Raw genomic sequence first — 23,062 nt, 5'->3', positions numbered from 1 at the left:
CCCAACTCACTCAGGTGGGATAGCGGAGAAGCTGGCTGAGAAGCTGATCAGCGTGCTGTTTGAGGTGTGGTTCCTGGCCTGCATGCGCTGCTTCCCCACACCGCCCTACTGGAAGACGGCCAGGGAGATGCTGGCCAACTGGAGGCACCACCCCCCCGTGGTGGAGCAGTGGAGCAAGGTCATCGCCGCCCTCACCTCCAGGTAGCCACACACAACAAGAACAGTGGTTGCCAACCTTGGGATTGCAGGCTTTTGTTTAAGCTCAGGGCTTAAACATATGATTAGCTTTTTTAAACAATGTGAGTGGACTTATTGGACACCTTCAGGTAAGACCAAATGAATTGGATAACAGGCTGTAGGAGTTTTTTCTGTCAACCACTAACCTGTGTTTTCTACAAGCACATGGAGTATCCAGCCAAATAGAAAATCAGCCAGCCAGGATCCCCCCAGGTGGTTAAGACAAGCCGCTGGTACATTCTAATGCCTTGATTCCATACGAAATACACAGTGAAATGATTGAATTGGGTTTACTGGTTTTACCTCCCAGATTGGAAAAATTAGTTGTATGAATTCAGTGTATTGTTTGTTGTTTTGGATATTGTTTAGGCCTATACTGTATGATCAGGACAATTTTCTGGATGTTTTTTTTTACCTTTAACCTGTTTTCTCTTGATTAGAATGATCTAATTTACACATTAAGTAGTCAAAACCCTATGCTATGACACACCAAATTGAGATCAGATGCATCCAATTTCCTTTGATCATCCTTGAGATGTAACTAAAACTTGATTGGAGTCCACATGTGGCCAATTAAATAGTTTGGACATGATTTCGAAGGAAACGCACCTGTCTATATAAGTCTAAGGAACTGTCCGTAGATCTCGGAGACAGATGGCTCGTCACAATTCTATCTGGGAAAGGGTATAAAACAATTTCTAGAGTGTTGTACGTTTCCAAGAGCACAGTGGTCTCCATAATTGGGAAATGGAAAAAATATGAAACTACACAGACTGCCTAGAGCTGGCCGTCCGACCAAACTGAGCAAGAAAGACCTTGGTCAGGGAGGTGACCAAGACCCCAATGACCACTCTGACAGAACCACAGAGTTCATTCAAGTACAACCGCCTCTACAGCACTAACCCAATCTGGCCTTTTTGGGAGAGTGGCCAGACAGAAGCAACTCTTGAGAAAAAGGCACATGCCAGCATACCTGGAGTTTGCAAAAAGGCATGTGAATGACTTCGAGCACAATGGAAAAGATTCTGTGGTCTGATGAGATAAAAATTGAACTATTTGGCCTAAATGCAAAGTGTTGTCTGGAGAAAACCAGGAACAATTAATCACCCATCGAACGCCTTTCCTACTGTAAAGCATGGTGGTGGCACATCATACTATGGGGATGATTTTCAGCGGCAGGCACTGGGAGACTGGTAAGGATAGAGGGAACAATGAATGGAGCCAAATACAGGCAAATCCTTGATAACCTTCTTCAGAGTGCAAATGACCTCCGACTGGGGCGAAGATTTACGTTCCAACAGGACAATAACCCCAAGCATACAGCCAAAGCAACACTGAAATGGCTCCAGAACAAGAATGTGAAACTCCTTGAGTGACCCAGCCAAAGCCCAGACTTGAATCCCATTGAACATATGTGGAAAGACTTGAAGATTGCTGTTCACTGCCGTTCCCCATCTAACTTAACAGAGCTTGAGAAAATCTGCAAGGAAGAATTGGAGAAAATCCCCAAATCCAGATGTGCGAAACTGATACACACCCAACACGACTCAAAGCTGTAATCGCCTCCAAAAAGGTGCTTCTACAAAGTATTGACTTAAATAAATGAGAGATTTCTGTGTTTCACTTTCAAGACATTTGTAAACATTTCTAAAATCATGTTTTCACTTTGTCATGGGGTATTTTGATTTAATCGCTTTTGAATTCAGGCTTGTAACACAACAAAATGTGGAATAAGTCGAGGGCTGTGAATAGTTTCTGAAGGCACTGTACACGTACATGCAGGAATATTTATAAACTAAAGTATTTGATAATGGATTATTAGCTGATTATAAGCCCAAATTAATATCAAGCATTAATTATGTAAATGTATTCATAAGATTCATTAAATGTTCTGTTTTGGCACAGACTGTTGCGGTTCACCTACGGTCCATCCTTCCCTCCGTTCAAAGTCCCAGATGAGGACGCCAACATGATCCCTACTGAGATGGACAACGACTGTGTGGCTCAGACCTGGTTCCGTTTTCTTCACATGCTGAGGTGAGTCTCACGGAGCTAGCTATATGTATATGTGTGGCACATTATAGGAGGTATTGCTGTTCAAATCTATACTGTATTCTGTGTAATTGCTCCCCGATTAAATAGTATAACTTTCTTCAATCATCATTTAAGAAACTTATCCTGGAAGTAACTTATTGGGTCTTTTTGATGAAGAACATACAAAAAAATACATAAAATCAAAGAAATTGTTTTGAAAATGATTCTAGACTCTTAATGGACCTCCAACATTGTAACCTAGAGATCTTAGGCTACATCAATTTAACTGTTACTCTCTAGCAGTTGTTTTTGGCTAGGTTGTGGAGAGAAAGAACATATTACTTTACCTAAAGACTTTGGGAAATCCAGCCCAGTACCAACGTTTTTGCACCCCTATGCGAACAGTCCCCTCTACCTCTCTTCCTCTTGCAGTAACCCGGTGGACCTTAGCAACCCGCTGACGGTCAGCTCTACGCCAAAGTTCCAGGAGCAGCTGCTGGGGGTGAGCGGCGTGCCCCAGGAGGTGATCCAGCAGCATCCCTGTCTCAATCAGCTGCCCCAGATCTTCTTCAGGGCCATGCGGGGGGTCAGCTGCCTGGTGGATGCCTTCCTGGGTAAGACTATCTCACTTTATCATTTTTTTTCTCTCCCTTGCATATAATGTTACATTTGACTTTGGCCCTGTCCAGAGACAACCCCCAGCACTTTCCCCTAGGCACTTCATGTAGATCTGGTCCTGTATTCAAGAAACCATTCAGAGTAGGAATCTGGGTAGGAGTGCTGATCTAGGATCAGTTTAGCCTCATAGATTGTAATGAATAAGATTACATGGACAGGGGGACCTGATCGTAGATCAGCACTCCTACTATGAGACGCTTTTTGAATACGGGCCCTGAAAAAATTGGATAGGTATGGTAGTGGTTCCTTCTCCGATAAGAGGCTGGAGATTTTGCCCTGTTGCTTGAACCTATCCAATACTTTCATATCCTCATGTTTTGCTGGATCCCATCTGACTAAGAGGCCACGTATATGTTTCCTTCTGGCTAGGTGTTGGACTCACAAAGAGAGAGATTAGAGAGAAACTGCCTTATGGTACTCAAACTTCAGCATTCAATTCAGGAGTCAAAGGGTTTAGATTTTGTGGACATTGATAATGTGAAGAAAATAAAAAACATCAAGCAGACCTCCCTGCATTTTTGCCCTATACTTTATCTAAGCACTGTCACAGTGAAGGCTATATACCTCCCTAAATCTCTTGACATCCCCATCTGAAACGGCAGCGCAATGCCACTTTTTGATTTTTCTTTTGGTTAATGTATCGATTTTCATTTTGAAAATCACAAACTAGTATTAGCTATGTGGCCAATTATGTTCTACAGTGCCCAAACACACAGAATGTCTCTAATAAATACCTAACATGGCTTGAGTTGTTGAACAGTCATTTAGCCCAATAACTAACCCTCCATTTTGTGTTTCTGCTTCAGCTTTTGTTAATTTTCTTTCTTTCTTTCCCAGAAACACCACTAGTGGTGTCTCCTAGGACCAATATACGTGACAAACTTCCCCCTCTAGTTACACTATTAAACCAGATCTAACCAATGAAATCCAATCACTGACATTATGTATATACCAAACAAGATTCCCTATAGTATGGTGCCACACTTCTACAGTCACAAAAATAACCTATTCATACACATCTAGGAAAAACACATTATTCACTGTGTCAGAAGGACAAGCTGTGAAGCTGTTTTGATTCTTAATTTTGATCGATGGCCGTGTCAGCTGCCAAAATAATTGGTCAATTTTGTCTTGGTTGGTTGGTTGGTCGGTCTGTGTTGTGATTTTCCAGGCTGTGCTTTGACCACTGTCTTTCCTTCAGGTTTCGCTGTGTCTAGGAACAACTTCAGAGAAAGGCTTACCTCCATGCCCTCCTATTGTACTCCATAGTAGTGTGCTCCCAACCAATCATAAAGGGAGCTGAAGCATTTTGTTGGATTTGCTGGGGCTCGCAAAAATCTGACTGTGGTGAAGCTAGCTGGTGCATGCACTTAGTGGCTGTGTCCAAATCAATTGAATCCATAATCACTATCAGGACAGCAGTGATAAACGGTCTCAATCCTGAAAACCTCTCTTCTCTACCTCTGTATTTCTTGTTATTTTTACATACAGTGCCTTCAGAAAGTGTTCACACCCCTCAACTTTTTCCACATTTGTTGTTAAAATGTTGGATTAAAATTGATTTAATTGTCATTTCTAGTCAACGATCTACACAATACAAATGTCGAATTGGGAAAAAAACGTCTCAAATGTATGAAAAAAACTATCGTATTCAACCTCCAATACATGTTAGAATCATCTTTTGGCAGCAATTACAGTAGTGAATCTTTCTGGGGAAATCTCAACACTTTCCACACCTGAATTGTGCAACATTTGCCCATTTATTCTTCAAGCTCTGTCAAATTGGTTGTTGATCATTGCCATACAACCATTTTCATGTCTTGCATATATTTTCAAGCAGATTTAAGTCAAAACTAACTTGGCCACTCAAGAATATTCGCTGTCTTGCAAGCAACTCGTGTGTAGATTTGACCTTGTTTTAGGTTATTGTCCTACTGAAAGGTGAAGTCATCTCCCAGTGTCTGGTGGAAAGCAGACTGAACCTGGTTTGCCTCTAGGATTTTGCCTATGCTTAGCACCATTCCGTTTCTTTTTTATCCTGAAACTCCACGATCCTTAACGAGAACAAGCATACCCATAACATGATGCAGCCACCGCCATGCTTGAAAATATGGAGTGGTACTCGGTAATGTGTTATCAGTGTGGACAGTAAGGGAACAGTAAGAACAGTTGAAGTCGGAAGTTTACATACACCTTAGTCAAATACTTTTAAACTCGGTTTTTCACAATTCCTGACATTGAATCCTAATAAAAATTCCCTGTCTTAGGTCAGTTAGGATCACCACTTTATTTTAAGAATGTGAAATGTCAGAATAATAGTAGAGAATTATTTCAGCTTTTATTTCTTTCATCACATTCCCAGTGGGTCATAAGTTTACATACATTAAATTAGTATTTGGTAGCATTGTCTTTCAATTGTTTAACTTGGGTAGCTTGGGTAGCCTTCCACAAGCTTCCCACAATAAGTTGGGTGAATTTTGGCCCATTCCTCCTGACAGAACTGGTGTAACGGAGTCAGGCTTGTAGGCCTCCTTGCTCGCACACGCTTTTCAGTTCTGCCCACAAATTTTCTATGGGATTGAGCTCAGGGCTTTGTGATGGCCACTCCAATACCTTAACTTTGGAAGTATGCTTGGGGTCATTGTCTATTTGGAAGACCCATTTGCGACCAAGCTTTAACTTCCTTACTGATGCCTTGAGATGTTGCTTTCAATATATCCACATTTTCCTCCCTCATGAAGCCATCTATTTTGTGAAGTGCACCAGTCCCTCCTGCAGCAAAGCAACCTACAACATGATACTGCCACCTCTGTGCTTCACGGTTGGGATGGTGTTATTTGGTTGCAAGAATCCCCCTTTTTCCTCCAAACATAACGATGGTCATTATGGCCAAACAGTTCTATTTTTGTTTCATCAGACTAGAGGACATTTCTTCAAAAAGTACAATCTTTGTCCCCATGTGCAGTTGAAAACCGTAGTCTGGCCTTTTTATGGCGGTTTTGGAGCAGTGCCGCCTTCCTTGCTGAGCGGCCTTTCAGGTTATGTCGATATAGGACTCGTCTTTCTTTTCTCGTTTTACTTTGCACTTTTCGCACCAAAAGTACGTTCATCTCTAGGAGACAGAACTCGTCTCCTTCCTTAGCGGTATGAAGGCTGCCTGGTCCCATGATGTTTATACTTGCGTACCATTTGATTATACAGATGAACATGGTACCTTCAGGCGTTTGGAAATTGCTCCCAAGGATGAACCAGACTTGTGGAGGTCTACATTTCTGAGGTCTTGGCTGATTTCTTTTGATTTCCCCATGATGTCAAGCAAAGAGGCACTGAGTTTGAAGGTAGGCCTTGAAATGCATCCACGGGTACACCTCCAATTGACTCAAATTATGTCAATTAGCCTATCAGAAGCTTATAAAGCCGTGATATCATTTTCTGGAATTTTCCAAGCTGTTTAAAGGCACAGTCAACTTAGTGTATGGAAACTTCTGACCAACTGGAATTGTGACACAGTGAATTATAGTGAAATAGTCTGTCTGTAAACAATTGTTGGAAAAATGACTTGTGTCATGCACAAAGTAGATGTCCTAACCGACTTGCCAAAACTATAGTTCGTTAACAAGAAATTTGTAGAGTGGTTGAAAAACGAGTTTTAATGACTCCAACCTAAGTGTATGTAAACTTCCGACTTCAACTGTATATGTTTGATAGGCTATGCCAAGCTTCTGAATAAGTGAACTGTTGTCAAATCAAAATTGGTCGTCAAGGCAATGAAGTGTAAATGTGAATCTTTTTCTCTGTAGATTTTTATTTTTAACGTTCCTTTATCTGTGGTGAGTATCTTGCAACAAAGAAGACATCCATCCATGTGAGATTGCTTGTGCATTTTAGGCTGTTTTTTTCTGTCTGTGGAGGAAAGGAGAAACACAAAAATTACACGCTGCCGACGTTGATGTCGGGAAACAGGCCGTGATTGGTTGTTGCTGTTTTCACTGTTTTCACTTCAAACAATGTCCTCTGCCTCGTTCCTTCTCTCTCTCCCTCAGGTGTCTCCCGTCCCCGGTCGGACAGTGCCCCGCCCACCCCTGTCAACAGACTGAGCATGCCGCCGCCCACCACTAACACCACACCCCCTCACAGCCGTCGCCACAAACCCACAGGGGTCACAAAGACGGCCAGTAAAACCTCAACGGTAGGTTCCTACCCCAGAGTTTGTTGTACTTCTTTTGAGCTGCTGTTTATTAGTCTTTCCTAATTTGGCCCATTTGTATCAGATTTAAAATGGAGAACTGAAGTAAAATGGGAAAAACACTTCATACCTTTGCAAATAATGTTTTTTCCAATGTTTAAAAAAAAAAAAGCAAATGTTAATGTGACTGAATATTCCTATTTTTACTGTGTCAGTTTGATAGTTAATTTAATAAATTCCTGGTTATCTACCACCCCCCTCCCCTACCCACCCAGGCAAGCATAACACACCAACCCAAAGTGTCCCACCAGCCGTCCTCCACCTCCCCCCTGTCCAGCCCCAACCAGACCAGCTCGGAGCCCCGGCCGCTGCCTGCCCCCACCAGGCCCAAGGTCAACAGTGTCCTCAACCTTTTTGGCCAGTGGCTTTTTGACGCCGCGCTGGTGCACTGCAAGCTCCACGCAGGCCTGAGCCGGGACAACAGCATGACTGGTAAGGCAAGGGTCAGAGGTTAAGGGTCAACAATTGGTCAAAAACGGGTTTGACTAGAATTGTGTTGTACTGTACTCCATAGTCTACAGAGTCTTCCTCTCCTTTATTGTAGCCTCTTCTTTAGCTTTGACAAATGTGTTCAGCAGGGCATGTTGTGGAACATTCATATATATATATATTTTTTTATATATATATATTTTTTTACCTTTATTTAACTAGGCAAGTCAGTTAAGAACAAATTCTTATTTTCAATGACGGCCTAGGAACAGTGGGTTAACTGCCTGTTCAGGTCCAACGCTCTAACCACTAGGCTACCCTGTGCCTTCGGAAAGTACTCAGACCCCTTGACTTTTTCCACATTTTGTTACGTTACATCCTTATTCTAAAATGGATTAAAAACTAAAAATCCTCAACAATCTGCACACGATACCCCATTATGACAAAGCAAAAACTGGGTTTTAGACGTTTTTGCAAATGTATAAAAAAAAAAAAAAACACATACCTTATTTACATACAGTGGGGCAAAAAAGTATTTAGTCAGCTACCAATTGTGCAAGTTCTCTAACTTAAAAAGATGAGAGAGGCCTGTAATTTATCATAGGTACACTTCAACTATGACAGACAAAATTAGAAAAAAAATTCCAGAAAATCACATTGTAGGATTTTGAAGGAATTTATTTGCAAATTTTGGTGGAAAATAAGTATTTGGTCACCTACAAACAAGCAAGAGTTCTGGCTCTGACATACCTGTAACTTCTTCTTTAAGAGGCTGTGCAGCAACCGCTCCCCATCCAACCTTACAGAGCTTGAGAGGATCTGCAGAGAAGAATGGGAGAAACTCCCCAAATACAGATGTGCCAAGCTTGTAGCGTTGTACCCCAGAAAACTCTAGACTGTAAAAACTCCCATAGGTGCTTCAACCAAGTACTGAGTAAAGGGTCTAAATACTTTATGTAAATAATTTTTGTACATTTTTTTATTTTGAGTAAAAAAAAAATAAATAATCTAAAAACCTGTTTTTGCTTTGTCATTATGGGGTATTGTGTGTAGTTTGAGGGGGGGGGGGGGCAATTTAATCATTTTTAGAATAAGACTGTAATTTTAGAATAACCCCCCCCCCCTCAGACGATCCCGCAGGTGAAGATGCCGGATGTGGAGGTCCTGGGCTGGCGTAGTTGCACGTGATCTGCAGTTGTGAGACCTTTCCACCACCTATTGCAGATTATGCTAATATTAGTATTCATCTTCTATTGTGAGAAATGTGTAGGATGGTTGCCAGTATCATTGTTAAGTTCTATCCTCCATTTTGATGGACTGTGGTTTTTCAGTTGATCTAGGCCAGGGGTCGGCAACCCACGTCTCTTAAGCCACATGCAGCTCTTCAACCCTTCTCTTGCGGCTCCCTAGTTATTTATAGATTACAGTGCATTTAGAAAGTATTCAGACCCCTTCAATTTTTGCACATTTTTGTTACGTTACAGCCGTATTCTAAAATTGATTCAATAGTTTTTTCCCCCTCATCAATCTCTACACCATACCCCATAATAATAAGAAAATATAGTTTTTTTTTTTGTTGTTGCAAATTTATAAATAAAAAAAATGAACTGATTTTAAATTATATTTACATAACTATTCAGACCATTTACTCAGTACTTTGTTGAAGCACCTTTGGCAGTGATTACAACCTCAAGTCTGACTATGACTATGACTATAAGCTTGACACACCTGTATTTGGGGAGTTTCTCCTATGCCGATCCTCTCAAGCTCTGTCAGGTTGGATGGGGAGTGTCGCTACACAGCTATTTTCAGGTCTCTCTAGAGATGTTCAAGTCCGGGCTCTGGCTGTGGCACTCAAGGACATTCAGAGACTTGTCCTGAAGCCACTCCTGCGTTGTCTTGGCTGTGTGCTTAGGGTCGTTGTCCTGTTGGAAGGTGAACCTTCGTCCCCAGCCTGGGGTCCTGAGCACTCTGAAGCCGGTTTTCATCAAGGATCTCTCTGTACTTTGCTCCGATCATCTTTCCCTTGATTTCCCAGTCCCTGCCGCTGACAATCATCCCCACAGCATGATGCTGCCACCACCATGCTTCACCGTAGGTATGGTATTGGCCAAGTGATGAACAGTGCCTGGTTTCCTCCAGATGTGACGCTTGGCATTCAGGCCAGAGAGTTCAATATTGGTTTCATCAGACCAGAAAATCTTGTTTCATGGTCAGTGTTCCGTCTGGACGCTCTACCATAGTGGCTTCCTCCATGCCACCATAAAGGCCTGATCGGTGGAGTGCTGCAGAGATGGGTGTCCTTCTAGAACAGAGGGGTCTGATTTGGTGTCACAGTTTTTCCCCAGCCAGAGCTAATACACCTATCTCCAATAATCACCTAATTATGATCTTCAGTTTAGAATCATTTGATTAATCTGCTGTGTTTGCTAGGGATGGAGAAAGTGTGACACCAATTAGGCCCTTGAGGACTGGAGTTGCCCACCCCTGTTCTAGAAGGTTTCAGAGTGACCATCGGGTTCTTGGTCACCTCCCTGACCAGGGCCCTTCTCCCCCGATTGCTCAGTTTGGCAGGGCGGTCAGCTCTAGAAATAGTCTTGGTGGTTCCAAACTTCTTCCATTTAAGAACGATGGAGGCCACTGTGTTGTTGGGGACATTCAATGCTGCAGAAATGTTTTGGTACGCTTCCCCAGACCTGTGCCTCGACACAATCCTGTCTCGGAGCTCTTTGGACAATTCCTTTGACCTCATGGCTTGGTTTTTGCTCTGACATGCACTGTGGGACCTTATATAGACAGATGTGTGACTTTCCAAATCATGTCCAATCAATTGAATTTACCACAGGTAGACTCCAATCAAGTTGTAGAAAGATCTCAAGGATGATCACTGGAAACAGGTTGAACCTGAGTTCAATTTCGAGTCTCATAGGAAAGAGTATGAATACTTATGTAAGGTATTTCTGTTTTTATAAATTTGCAAACATTTCTGAAAAACATTTTCCCTTTGTCATGATCAGGTATTGTGTGTAGATTATTATTATTTTTATGACATTTTTCAAATCGGAAAAGTTAGTAACCTCCCCCAAAAATAAGGTTAATAAAAAAATTACTTCATTTCGTTCGGAATGCAGCCAGGCACCTGCACCTACTGGTGTGAGGCTATTAGATATATTCTCACGCCAAGCTGCAAAAGGCAGCAATACACAGTGTCCAGTCTCGCCAACATACAGGAAGGACAAGGACATATGGGTGTCAATTCAAAGGCCTGAAAACAAACTTGTGCCAGAAATCGCACCGAACCAGTAAATTCTCCTATTTATTAATTAATTTCATTTGTAAGAATTTTTTTCATAATACTGTTAGAAATACCAGTTGTTGTTTAGATGTGAATTAATAGAATATTTGTAATTTAGCCAACATAGTCATTTTGTTTTATAGGCTCACAGCTGGCACTCAGAGGGGAGCAAAGAAAAAAGGCGGACCCATCTTAGAAAAACATATTTATTTGTTATTATAGGGCCTCCCGAGTGGCGCAGGGGTCTGAGGCACTGCATCGCATTGCTAGAAGTGTCACTACAGATCCGGGTTCGATCCCGGACTATGTCGCAGCTGGCCCGAAACCGGGAGACCCATGAGACGGCACACAGTCGGCCCAGCGTCGTCCAGGTTAAGGGAGGGTTTGGCCGGCTGGGATGTTCTTGTCCCATCGCGCTCTAGCTACTCCGTGTGGTGGCCGGGTGCATGCACGTTGACTTCGGTCACCAGCTGTACAGTGTTTCCTCTGACACTTTGATGCGGCTGGCTTCCGGATTAAGCGAGCAGTGTGTCAAGAAGCAGTGCGGCTTGGCGGGGTCGTGTTTCGGAGAATGCATGGCTCTCAACCTTCGCCTCTCCCGAGACCGTATGGGAGTTGCAGCGATGGGACAAGACTGTAACTAATTGGATATCACTAAAAAGAACAACATTTTTTTATTTAATGTTTTATTATAGCCCATGTAAAGAAAAAATATGATTAACAATTCATTGTAATCAAAATAGGCAGCTCCACGAGAGATCACTTTCTCCAAAACAGTATGGTCACTGTCGAGACCATGGGTGCTGAAAATGGTCTGCACTCTGCAGTTTTTTGAAACAAGTTATTTTTTTCATTTCACTTCACCAATTTGGGATATTTTGTGTATGTCCATTACATGAAATCCAAATAAAAATACATTTTAATTCCAGGTTGTAAGGCAACAAAATAGGAAAAATGCCAAGGGGGATGAATACTTTTGCAAGGCACTGTATGTGTCATTTCATAGTTTTAATGTCTTCACTATTATTCAACAATGTAGAAAATAAATTTTAAAAAAACTTGAATTTCGCTACACCCGCAATAACATCTGTTAAACACATGTGAGGTGACACATTTAAAATTCGATTTTGATTTGTGTCCAAACTTGACTGGTACTGTATATTGATTACCATCAAACATTATTTTTCCTTTATAATACTTGTGTATCGGTGTTTGATTATTACATTTCTTTCTGGGCTTGATGTGGGTATTTCAATTAATTCCTTTTGTTGGTAGGTTTTTAAATAAAAAAAAGTCTTATCGCTATGTTATTGTATGTTCACAAGATTCGATTCTCTCCAACTTCACCAGACAGCCACTGTGCTCTGCTCTGTGACCCTGAATGTCAGCTTTAGTGGTAATTTGATCTGACTGGTGTCTGTGGTGCTATTGCCTCCTTTGCACATGAAAAGGGCTTGAATGTGTTGTGCGGCTCCCTGAACACTTGGCTTTTCCAGTCATAAAAGTTGCCGACCCCTAATCTAGGCTGTTGCATTTTTCGTTATATTTCATTATCTTCTGGTTTTAGTTTTAAGTTTCGGTTTTTGCATGTTGGTTATTTGTCATGATGGTTGTTTTCGACTATCTATCTTTGTTGACACTGATGTTTAGAGCACTTAGAAATATCACTATGAAAGTCCTGAAAACAAAACAAAGAACCATTTGAGAAATTGAACCACGAATAAGACTTCATCATATCACTGCTGTTCTTTGATTTGTTTCCCATTTTTTTACATTTCTATTTTGCAGCTACATTTGTCCAAATTCTTCTTTCTTGTAAGTAGGAATACAAGCTTCCCGTACCTTTTTTTTAAACTTGCAGTTTTCCTGTATTTGATTGGCATTTTTTGTTTGTGCCCATTGTCATCGCCACGGAGTCGTTATTAGGTTGCCAGGGGATGTATTCATTAGGCAGGAAGAAAACTGATGGAAACAAGGAGAGGGAATGCCAGAACCGGTCCGATAAGAAACACTTGTTTTCGTATTCCGTAGCAAAACATTTTCTATGCTCTAATGAATACGACCCTGAACTTGCCAGTCCCAAACCACCCCCCCCCATTCTGCCTGGAATCAAACTGACCTGCTACACCTGGATCATACCCATGTAATCTCCTCCCCAAAGGATCTCGCACACTAATACTTATTTTCCAAAGAAACCAACAAACGTTCCGTTTTTCTGCCATAGCTTTCTTTGCTCCTCAGTTGATGACCTTGAATTTGTGTGTACTGTATGTTACACATGTATGTGGTGGATGTCTGTTCCATATATTTGTGCTATATATCGTGCCTCGTGTGAACTTCCAAGGAGCTAATAAGTAGACATTGCAAACTGAATTTTGCCATTGATGAGAAAATATATTCACCTGTATCAGCTCTTTGTGGGATGTTACACAGAGCTCACAAAGAGGCTGCTGTGTGTTTTACATCTCTTTTTGGCTCAGAAAACATAATGAAACTTTACGTAATCCAAATCGATTGTTGTCTGCAGAGCAAAATGCCCAGGCAGAAGTATTGTAAATGCTCCTTTTCAAATCGTATGGGGTGCATTCCAAATGGCACCCTGTTCCTTATTAAGTGCACTATTTTTGACTGGGGCTCTCTCTGTCCTCTCTCTTTTCTACCCCCACCCTCCTTCACCCCCTCCATTCGTGTCCTCTCTCTCTCTCCCTTATTTCTACTCCCCCCTCCACCTATGAACCCCCTTCTCACTCTCGCTCTCTCTCTCTCTCGCAAGCCCTGGCCACTCAGACAGGTGTGGAGCTGAGGAGAAAGGGCTCCCAGATGTCCACAGATACCATGGTGTCCAATCCCATGTTCGACGCCAACGAGTTCCCCGACAACTACGAGTCGGGCCGGGCCGAGGCCTGTGGAACCCTCTGTAGGATCTTCTGCAGCAAGAAGACTGGCGAGGAGATACTGCCCGTTTATCTGTCCAGGTACCTACATGTTTTACCGTGATACAGTCAAAGCAGAAAGGCAATATAGTAGTATTATATAAATATTATTTAATTTAATAAAAGGCCACTCTAAAATGTGCAGATTTGTCACACAACACAATGCCACAGATGTCTCAAGTTGAGGCAGCATTCAATTGGCATGTTGACTGCAGGAATATCCACCAGAGCTGTTGCCAGATAATTTTATGTTAATATCTCTACCATAAGCCTATGTTGTTTTAGAGAATTTGGCAGTTCGACCAACTGGCCTCACAACTAACCACGCCAGCCCAGGATCTCCACATCCAGCTTCTTCACCTGCAGGATGGTCTGAGACCAGCCACCCGGACAGCTGATGAAACTGGGTTTGCATAACTGAGGAATTTCTGCACAAACTCTCAGAAACCGTCTCAGGAAAGCTCATCTGCGTGCTTATCGTCCTCACCAGGGTCTTGACCTGACTGCAGTTTGGCGTTGTAACAGACTTTAGTGGGCAAATGCTCACCTTCGATGGCCACTGGCACACTGGAGAAGTGTGCTCTTCATGGATGAATCCCGGTTTCAACTGTACCGGGCAGATGCCAGACTGTGTATGGTGTCGTATGGGCAAGCGGTTTGCTGACATCAACGTTGTGAACAGAGTGTCCTGTGGAAGGTTTATGGTATGGGCAGGCATAAGCTACTGACAACTAACACAATTGCATTTTTTCGAAGGCAATTTTTATTTTGTTTAACCATTTATTTAACTAAGCAAGTCAGTTAAGAACAAATTCTTATTTACAATGACGGTCTACACCGACCAATCCCGGACTACACTGGGTCAATTGTGCGCCGCCCTATGGGACTCCCAATCATGGCCGGTTGTGATTCAGCCTGGATTCGAACCAGGGTGTCTGTAGTGATGCCTCTAGCGCTGAGATGCAGTGTCTTATCTTAGACCGCTGCGCCACTCGGGAGCCCCACTTGAATGTACGGAGGTACCGTGACAAAACCCTGAGGCCCATTGTCGTGCCATTCATCCAACATATGCATATCTGTATTCCCAGTCATGTGAAATCCATAGATTCATTTATTTATTTCAATTTCCTTACAATGAACTGTAACTCAGTAAAATCTGTGAAATTGTTGCATGTTGCGTTTATATTTTAGTTCAGTGTAGTAACATAGTTAACATGCTAAAATGTTAAAAGCACGTATATCCTACCAACGGGACATTTTGAATATCTTATGTTTCACTGAGTCGTGGCTTAACGACGACATTATTAGCATAAAACAGATGGGTTACACACTGCATTCGCAGGATAGAACAGCAGCCTCTGGTAAGACAAGGGGTTGGCAGACTATGTATATTTGTATACCTCAGCTGGTGCACGATATCTAAGGAAGTCTCAAGATTTTGCTTGCCTGAGGTAGTGTGGTCTACAGCTTATCATGAGATACTCGATCTACAGAGTTTATCTGTATTTTTCGTAGCTGTCAACACACCACCACAGACCGATGCTGGCACTAAGACAGCACTCAATGAGCTGTAAATTGCCATGAGCAAACAGGAAAACACTCATCCAGAGGCGGCGCTCCTAGTGGCCGGGGATTTTAATGCAGGGAAACTTAAGTCTGTTTTACCTCATTTCTATCAGCAAGTTAAATGTGCAACCAGAGGGGGAAAAAACTCTAGACCACCTTTACTCCACACACAGAGATGTGTACAAAGTTCTCCCTCGCCCGCCATTTGGCAAATCTGACCATAATTATATCCTCCTGATTCCTGCTTACAAGTAAAAATTAAAGCAGGAAGCACTAGTGACTTGGTCAATAAAAAGGTGGTCAGAAGAAGCAGATGCTAAGCTGCAGGACTGTTTTGCTTTAAGATATCCCGCTATGCCCTCCGGCGAACCATCAAACAGGCAAAACATCAAGACTAAGATCGGATAAGCGTCGGAGCCGTTGTAGTATGTGGCAGGGCTTGCAAACTATTAGGGAAGCACAGCCGAGAGCTTCCCATTGACACAAGCCTACCAGACGAGCTAAATTACTTCTATGTTCGCTTTGAGGCAAGTAGTAACACTGGAACATGCATGAGAGCATCAGCTCTTCTGGACGACCGTGTGATCACGCTCTCCGCAGCCGATGTGAGTAAGATCTTTAAACAGGTTAACATTCAGATTACCAGGACGTGTATTCCGAGCATGCGCTGACCAACTGGCAAATGTCTTCACTGACATTTTCAGTGAAGACAGTACAGACTCTCCCTGTACGAGTCTGCAATACTAACATGTTTCAAGCAGACCACCATATTCCATGTGCCCAAGAAAACGAAGGTAACCGACCCTAAATAACTACCGACTCGTGGCACTCACGTCTCTAGCCATTATCATTATCCCAGAAACGCTAGACCCACTCCAATTTGCATTCCGCCCCAACAGATCCACAGATTATGAAATCTCTATTGCACTCCACACTGCCCTTTCACACCTGGACAAAAGGAACACCTATGTGAGAATGCTATTCATTGACTACAGCTCAGCATTCAACACCATAGTGCCCTCAAAGCTCATCACAAAGCTAAGGACCCTGGGACTAAAGACCTCCCTCTGCAACTGGAGCCTGGACTTCCTGACGGGCCACCCCCAGGTGGTAAGGGTAGGTAACAACACATCCGCCAAGCTGATCCTTAGCATGCGGGCCACTAAGGGGTGCGTGCTCAGTCCCTTCCTGCACTCCCTGTTCACTCATGACTGCAAGGCCAGGCATGACTCCAACACCACCATTAAGTTTTCCGATGACACAACAGTGATAGGCCTGATCACCAACGACGAGACAGCATATAGGGAGGAGGTCAGAGACCTGGCCGTGTGGTGACAGGACAACAACTTCTCCCTCAACTTAATCAAGACTAAGGAGTATTGTGGACTACAGGAAAATGAGGACGGAGCATGACCCATTCTCACCGGCAGGGCTGTAGTAGAGTAGGTTGAGAGCTTTAAGTTCCTTGGTGTCCACATCACCAACAAACTAACATGGTCCAAGCACACCAAGACAGTCGTGAAGAGGGCACAACAAAACCTATTTCCCCTCCAGGAGACTGAAAAGATTTGTCATGGGTCCTCAGATCCTCAAAAGGTTCTACAGCTGCACCATCGAGAGCATCCTGATTGATTGTATCACTGCCTGGTATGGCAACTGTTCAGCCTCTGACTGCAAGGCACTACAAAGGGTTGTGCGTACAGCTCAGTACATCACTGGGGCCAAGCTTCCTGCCTCCCAGGACCTCTATATCAGGCAGTGTCAGAGGAAGGCCCTAAAAATGTCAGACTCCAGCCACCTTAGTCATAAACCGTTCTCTCTGCTCCTGCACGGGAGGTGGTACCGGCGAGCCAAGTCTAAGCCCAAGAGGCTTCTAAACAGCTTCTACCCCCAAGCCGTAAGACTACTGAACATCTAATGAAATGGCTACCCAGACTACTTGCAAATGGCTAACCAGACTACTATGACGTTTCTAAATCTGTGTTCCCCTTTTCCACAGCTTTTCCATGCACGTGTTCTAGCTTCAGACTGACTCCTCCAGTCTCTTTCCTCCCCCAGGTTCTACATGGTTCTGATCCAGGGCCTCCAGATCTCCGACTACATCTGCCGACCGGTGCTGGCCAGCATCATCCTCAACTCCTCAGCCCTCTTCTGCTCCGATATTAAGGGCATCAATGTGGTGGTCCCCTACTTCATCTCAGCCCTGGAGAACGTCCTCCCTGACCGGTGAGGAATGCACCGTCTATATTTGGTGTGCTTGCTGAAAGAACACTTATTCCCCATACTTCTCATTATTCTGCACTCTCCTGCACCACATGTACTGCTTGTAAGAAACGATATTACAACAAACGGTTCGGTACAAGATTTGTTACTTTCGGTTCTTCTATTAAATGTCAAACGCCATACACTGAATGACAGGATAAAGTCTGTCTAGTAAATTTGTCGACCAGGCCGATAATGTTTCAGCACATTTGGTGTTCTAGTTAGACATTTATGTGCTCTGTCACAATCTGCCATAGAAAACTGCTAGTGTCGCTTCCTGGTCAGCACTGCATTGTTTAGATTACACTTAGAAAAAGCTATAATTGAGCAATATGATTGGTCATTCATTCAAACACCACCACGCGAGTCACAATTTAATAAGCAGTACATGAGTTGATGCATTCGACACAGCACACAGGATCTGTCCAGACTAGCAACACTTTCAATTATTAATATATTAGCAACTTAGGAATAGGCTCCAGAAAGACGCCTAGCATTCGTCTTGGCTACTGTAGCCAGATCATAGAGATGGACAGAGGACTCTAGTTCCCAAAATACATTTTTAGAATGGGCTGAAACCCATATGGGTTAAGGAAGGATCACATGATTCCATCCAGGTCATCAGGAGGCTGGGCTCCAGACAGTGACCATAAAGTTGTATTTTGCGACCCTTTAACTTGGCTGTGCGAGTTACATTTTTTATAATTGGTCGCATCGGTGCGAGCTGCACATTCTACATGGTCACCTTACTTCAAACGTTCTATTATTTTAGGAGGCTAAAACCATGATTTGGTCAAACAGTAATGTGTGTTATCCTTATGATTCCTGTAATGAAAGTCTCTGCCCTGCGGCTGTTTCACTCAGGCCTGCTGCTGTGATGAGTGCCACTCTCTTCCTCTCCCCCGCACTCTGAGAGAAAATGCATTTGTAGGCTATGACAGTTCAAAATCCTTTTGGAGGAAAAAAATACAGCTTTGGAAGCAACTACTGTTGTCACTGTATTTAGCTCTATAGCAACTATTTTACAACCAAGATATTTGATATGGCTTCGAAATACGCAACAGCCTTTGCAAATCCATAGGACTCATTGGGTAGTAGGCTACAACTGAAAAGTTTACTGTTAGATAAATACATGGCTACCAGCAGTGGGTATTATGTTTAGCGTTAGCGATGCAGTTAATGTGTTTTGAGTTTCCACTTACTCATGTGGTGAATTGGCCCCAAATAAATTAGCTCATGATATCGGTGCCCATAAAGATATAAGCAAATTAATCTCTATTGAACAAAATATTCAGATAATTCTGGAGCTCTATTTTGACAGAGCAAAATCTTTCCGTTGACATCATTGGTGTGCATGTGATTTTAACCAATTTTGAGTAGGCATTGCCTACTAATTGGTTGATGTCATTGGAATCACTTATCCACAATCTTTATTACAAAACATAAATATTCTATTTTCACATATGTTGATGTTAGGGTGGTGCTGGAGATGATGAATATAAAATTGACATTTAAAAAAATATAATCTTATTAAAGGGCAACGATATTCTTTGTAATTTGACACAAAAATGTATGTAATTAATACAATTCTAAAGAATATAGTAATGCTGAATATTACACAGATGTTTAATACACACCATTATGACCAAATGTAGCCAATTAATAGCTACATATAGAGAGACAGCATACCAACCTTTGGCTAATAAGCATTTATTTTTGCCGTGGTGTAGTTTTGCTATCGAGTATCATGATACTTAACCTGGTATCAGTATTGAAGCACAATTCTGGTATCGTGACATCACTGCTGCTTGTACAGCTGACGCAAGCACACAAATGTACCTTGTCTAATTAGTCTTATGATGTTTGAAAGACAGTTCAAGTCAAATGGTCTTTCTATTTCTGTGTTAAGGACATCTGCATGCATAAGGAATGCGGTTTTGACCAGAATGGACTTTTTTTAGCCCTTAGGGTGAAGTATGCCGCCTTTTGTATGTTTGTCTCTTAGTGTCACGCAAGGGAAATGCCCAGAAATTAACATTAAAAAACGGTATATGCTTAAAACAAGCTCAAATGTAAATGTAAGCATTTGTTTGAGGAGTTTTATCAGTGTACGCTTGGTGTTGGTTAAACATGGTATCTGACTGCTGTATCTTTTGAATGTTTGACATTTGAGTTAAGTTAACTTGTTCTTTCCTCCCCCCAGAGAGCTGTCAAAGTTTAAGACATACGTGAACCCCACTGACCTAAGGAGAGCTTCCATTAACATCCTGTTGTCCATGCTGCCTCTGCCACACCACTTTGGCAAGGTCAAGTCAGAGGTAAACCTGTTAATTATAAGAGAGTTTAAAGGGACATCACACTTCAAAATTGAAATTATAATCACACCATGATATTAGCATAAAATGAGGAAATGATATAGCTTTTATATTTAACATTCAATTTCGATTGAGGCGTATAGATGGACTTGGACTTATCACAACGTTAGTGTTTTGTTTTGACTCTGTTTTAGTTGATCATTTGCAATGCCATGTATCGCCTAAATGCAAAGTAACCCTTGTGTATTATTTGTATGTTCCAGGTGCTCTTGGAGGGCAAGTTTAGCAATGATGACAACTCGCTGCACGACAAGGCCGTCACCTTCCTCTCCTTCAAGCTGCGATTGGTCAACATCCTAATAGGAGCGCTACAGACAGAGACTGACCCCACCAATACGCAGATGATCCTGGGTGAAGTTGATCTCAATTTTATCTGCAGCAATTTCTTTTACTTTGATTGTTTACACTGAAAACTGTGTTATACATGAAATGTATTATTTTGTAATTTGGCATCTTTCTCTTTTAAGTAATACAGAATCAATGAATTGTAATAACTATTCCATAACTAGAATGGAATGACTAAATGACTTTTTTCTGTACAGGTGCCATGCTCAACATTGTCCAAGACTCTGCTCTCCTGGAGTCCATCGGTGCCCAAGCGGAGGTGGTAAGAACTAATAATTTTGTACTCCACGCTGTAGAAGCGCTCACTCAACTAGAAAGAAATGTTTAAATACAGTAAACTTAACTACACGTGTAGCTAAGAGAGATCGTTAAAAAAAGAGATGTGACCTTTATTGAACAATGGAAGACCATTGAGGTTAGAAACCTCTTATGGGGGGGCAATCTGGCAAGAGGTCATCAATAAATCTGTATTTAAAGGATATTTTACTCAAACATTTTTTGTAATTTTTTTTGTTCATTAGTCCACTGTTTATCCCCAAAAGGGTTTAGGGGACCATATTAATAGTGGACTTATGAACAAAATGCTTTTTGATGAAAATATCCCTTTTAATCATCTGAGCAGACTATGACCCCTGAACATTCTAATGCCACCCCAATAGGGCAGTGTGGATGGCAGCCATGCGCTGGCTAAAAGCCACAGCAGGAACAACAGTGGCATCAGCAACGCCAGCGGGGGCAGCTCTGAGGCCACCACCCCCGACAGCGAGAGGCCCGCCCAGGCCCTCCTCAGAGACTACGGTGAGCCCCTTCGAGGACGCACTCATGAGCCCTTTTTCCAAAATCCTGACCTGGGTTAATTGGCAAAATTGTGCCAGGGAAGTTCAATCATGCGCACCTGAAGAATCTTAAAAGGAAACAAATTATATTTGGACCTAGGTGTGCCAAAAATCAACCAACCGTCAGCCCTTCCTTGTTAGTAGCTCTGAAGATGAGGCCTTTCTTGACTAGTGTAACAAGCTAGACGTGCGCAATGTAAAATCAGAAATGTTTTTGTAGTTTTGAATGTTGACACTGTGTTTTCACCTTTTTCATTCCGGTCAGCCATGCTTTAATTGTATAGTGGACATATATGACGTTGACTAAAGGTGATTCCATGATGAACCAAAAATGCATTATTATTCTCATGTTTGCAGTGATGCCGTGTCATTTGAATGATACTATACTACTGTTATCAGAATGGAGACAGTTGCGAGTATTGTCACTTGCTAGATTTCCTCCCTATACACAGTGTGTGCAATTTGTTCATTAACGTCGTCTTCAACTGCATGCGTTATGGTATTCAGCATATGCATGTCGTTTTATGGGAGTTGGACTATGAACCAAGACCTGGAGTTGAATGTTTAAGTATTTCTTTGATTCCTCACATAATCCTTGCTTGTCTCCTTCTCAAAGCACATTGGAGCAGAAGATCTGAGGTTCCATCCCTAGGATCTTCTCCTCCAATGCATTTTGAGTAGGTGGTGAGGACACGAGGAATCAAGCACATATCCAATTGAGATTCATCCCATGTTATTCCCAATGACTGGCTGCAAATATATTATAAAATAAGTAGATAATGGGCAAAAATGCTGACAATCCACTAAATGCAGGCTCTCTCTTGTGTGCAGCAGTTGTACTGCAATTTCTGTGTTCTCTGACAAGTTCATTTCAAACAGAATCTTCTACAAACTTTGTTGAAATGTTAAGTGTTTGTCCATCTTCATTTTAACACTGACGCGTCTGAAAGACAATTGAAACACTTACATGCAACACTATTTGTTGATTCTTTGATTAATATTATTATTATTTTTTTTTGTAAAGATGCATGTTCTTGGTTGATAAAATTGTCCAAGTTTTGGCTACCACTTTATTGGCAACATGCACGGTTGGACATGGTTTATACCAGTGTTGGTGTGAATTCACGAATTTAACATTTCTAATGAGGATTTTTAGATTTCAATGAGTTGAAAACTGAATTTGACCCCCAATCCTGGTTTATCCAACCACAATATCTAACCTCATACCAAACAAAAAAAGCCATTACTTCAATTACCAATGGTTTGAGTGTACCTGTTTGTCCTCATACAGTACTGTCGACATGCCGATTGCTGTGTATCTGATGCTTATTAGACGTGTTCTGCCTGGTCCGGTAGTTACTAACCCCAGCTCTCCTTCTCTGCTTGTGGCGTGACGTGGTATGGTGTCGTCATCTGGGGGTGTCATATCCCTAGCTCTCCACACAGATACAGCCGCCGGCCTACTGATCCGCAGCATCCACCTGGTCACCCAGAGGCTCAACTCCCAGTGGAGGCCCGACATGAGCATCTCCCTGGCCGCCCTGGAGCTGCTGGCCGGCCTAGCCAAGGTAAGAGCCCCCGGGGTCTTGTTCATTAAGGCACGCAACATTTTAAAACGTCTTGCCACGGGATCAATAATGAGTGTTTCAGGTAGGTGGACATGCATATTTCCTTTAGGGTTTGCAACATTTGAACCAAGGTCTCTCTTACAGAATTACATAAATTACAGGAAATACACACATCAATATAATTACAAATTTCAAGCAGAAAGAAGATTGTTCCACAAATAAGATGCAAAAAAACTAAAAGCTGATTCATCTAACTCG

General features: G+C 42.3%; 1 protein-coding gene across 7 annotated transcripts in view; it reads left to right on the top strand.

The window, feature by feature from the left end:
- LOC139370652 (ral GTPase-activating protein subunit beta-like) overlaps nucleotides 1-23,062 on the top strand; it is a 74,950-nt gene that overhangs the window by 25,852 nt on the left and 26,036 nt on the right. For 5 of the 7 annotated variants that reach the window (XR_011627158.1, XR_011627156.1, XR_011627157.1 and 2 more), the window contains exons 5-16: nucleotides 15-201; nucleotides 2,143-2,274; nucleotides 2,704-2,885; nucleotides 6,993-7,138; nucleotides 7,411-7,627; nucleotides 13,693-13,894; nucleotides 17,477-17,644; nucleotides 19,884-19,998; nucleotides 20,259-20,406; nucleotides 20,598-20,662; nucleotides 21,060-21,198; nucleotides 22,671-22,804. Coding sequence is in view for 4 of the 7 variants with exons in the window: in XM_071110252.1 (XP_070966353.1) it covers nucleotides 15-201; nucleotides 2,143-2,274; nucleotides 2,704-2,885; nucleotides 6,993-7,138; nucleotides 7,411-7,627; nucleotides 13,693-13,894; nucleotides 17,477-17,644; nucleotides 19,884-19,998; nucleotides 20,259-20,406; nucleotides 20,598-20,662; nucleotides 21,060-21,198; nucleotides 22,671-22,804 (1,835 nt within the window). In the remaining 3 variants the exon portion in view is untranslated. The remainder of the gene's footprint in view (nucleotides 1-14; nucleotides 202-2,142; nucleotides 2,275-2,703; nucleotides 2,886-6,992; nucleotides 7,139-7,410; nucleotides 7,628-13,692; nucleotides 13,895-17,476; nucleotides 17,645-19,883; nucleotides 19,999-20,258; nucleotides 20,407-20,597; nucleotides 20,663-21,059; nucleotides 21,199-22,670; nucleotides 22,805-23,062) is intronic. The other 2 variants (XM_071110255.1, XM_071110253.1) reach the window with 1 other exon arrangement.

Source organism: Oncorhynchus clarkii, chromosome 17 (assembly GCF_045791955.1).
Source record: "Oncorhynchus clarkii lewisi isolate Uvic-CL-2024 chromosome 17, UVic_Ocla_1.0, whole genome shotgun sequence".
In the NCBI taxonomy this organism is placed as follows: domain Eukaryota; kingdom Metazoa; phylum Chordata; class Actinopteri; order Salmoniformes; family Salmonidae; genus Oncorhynchus; species Oncorhynchus clarkii.
This window is presented reverse-complemented; position numbering and strand designations above follow the sequence as displayed.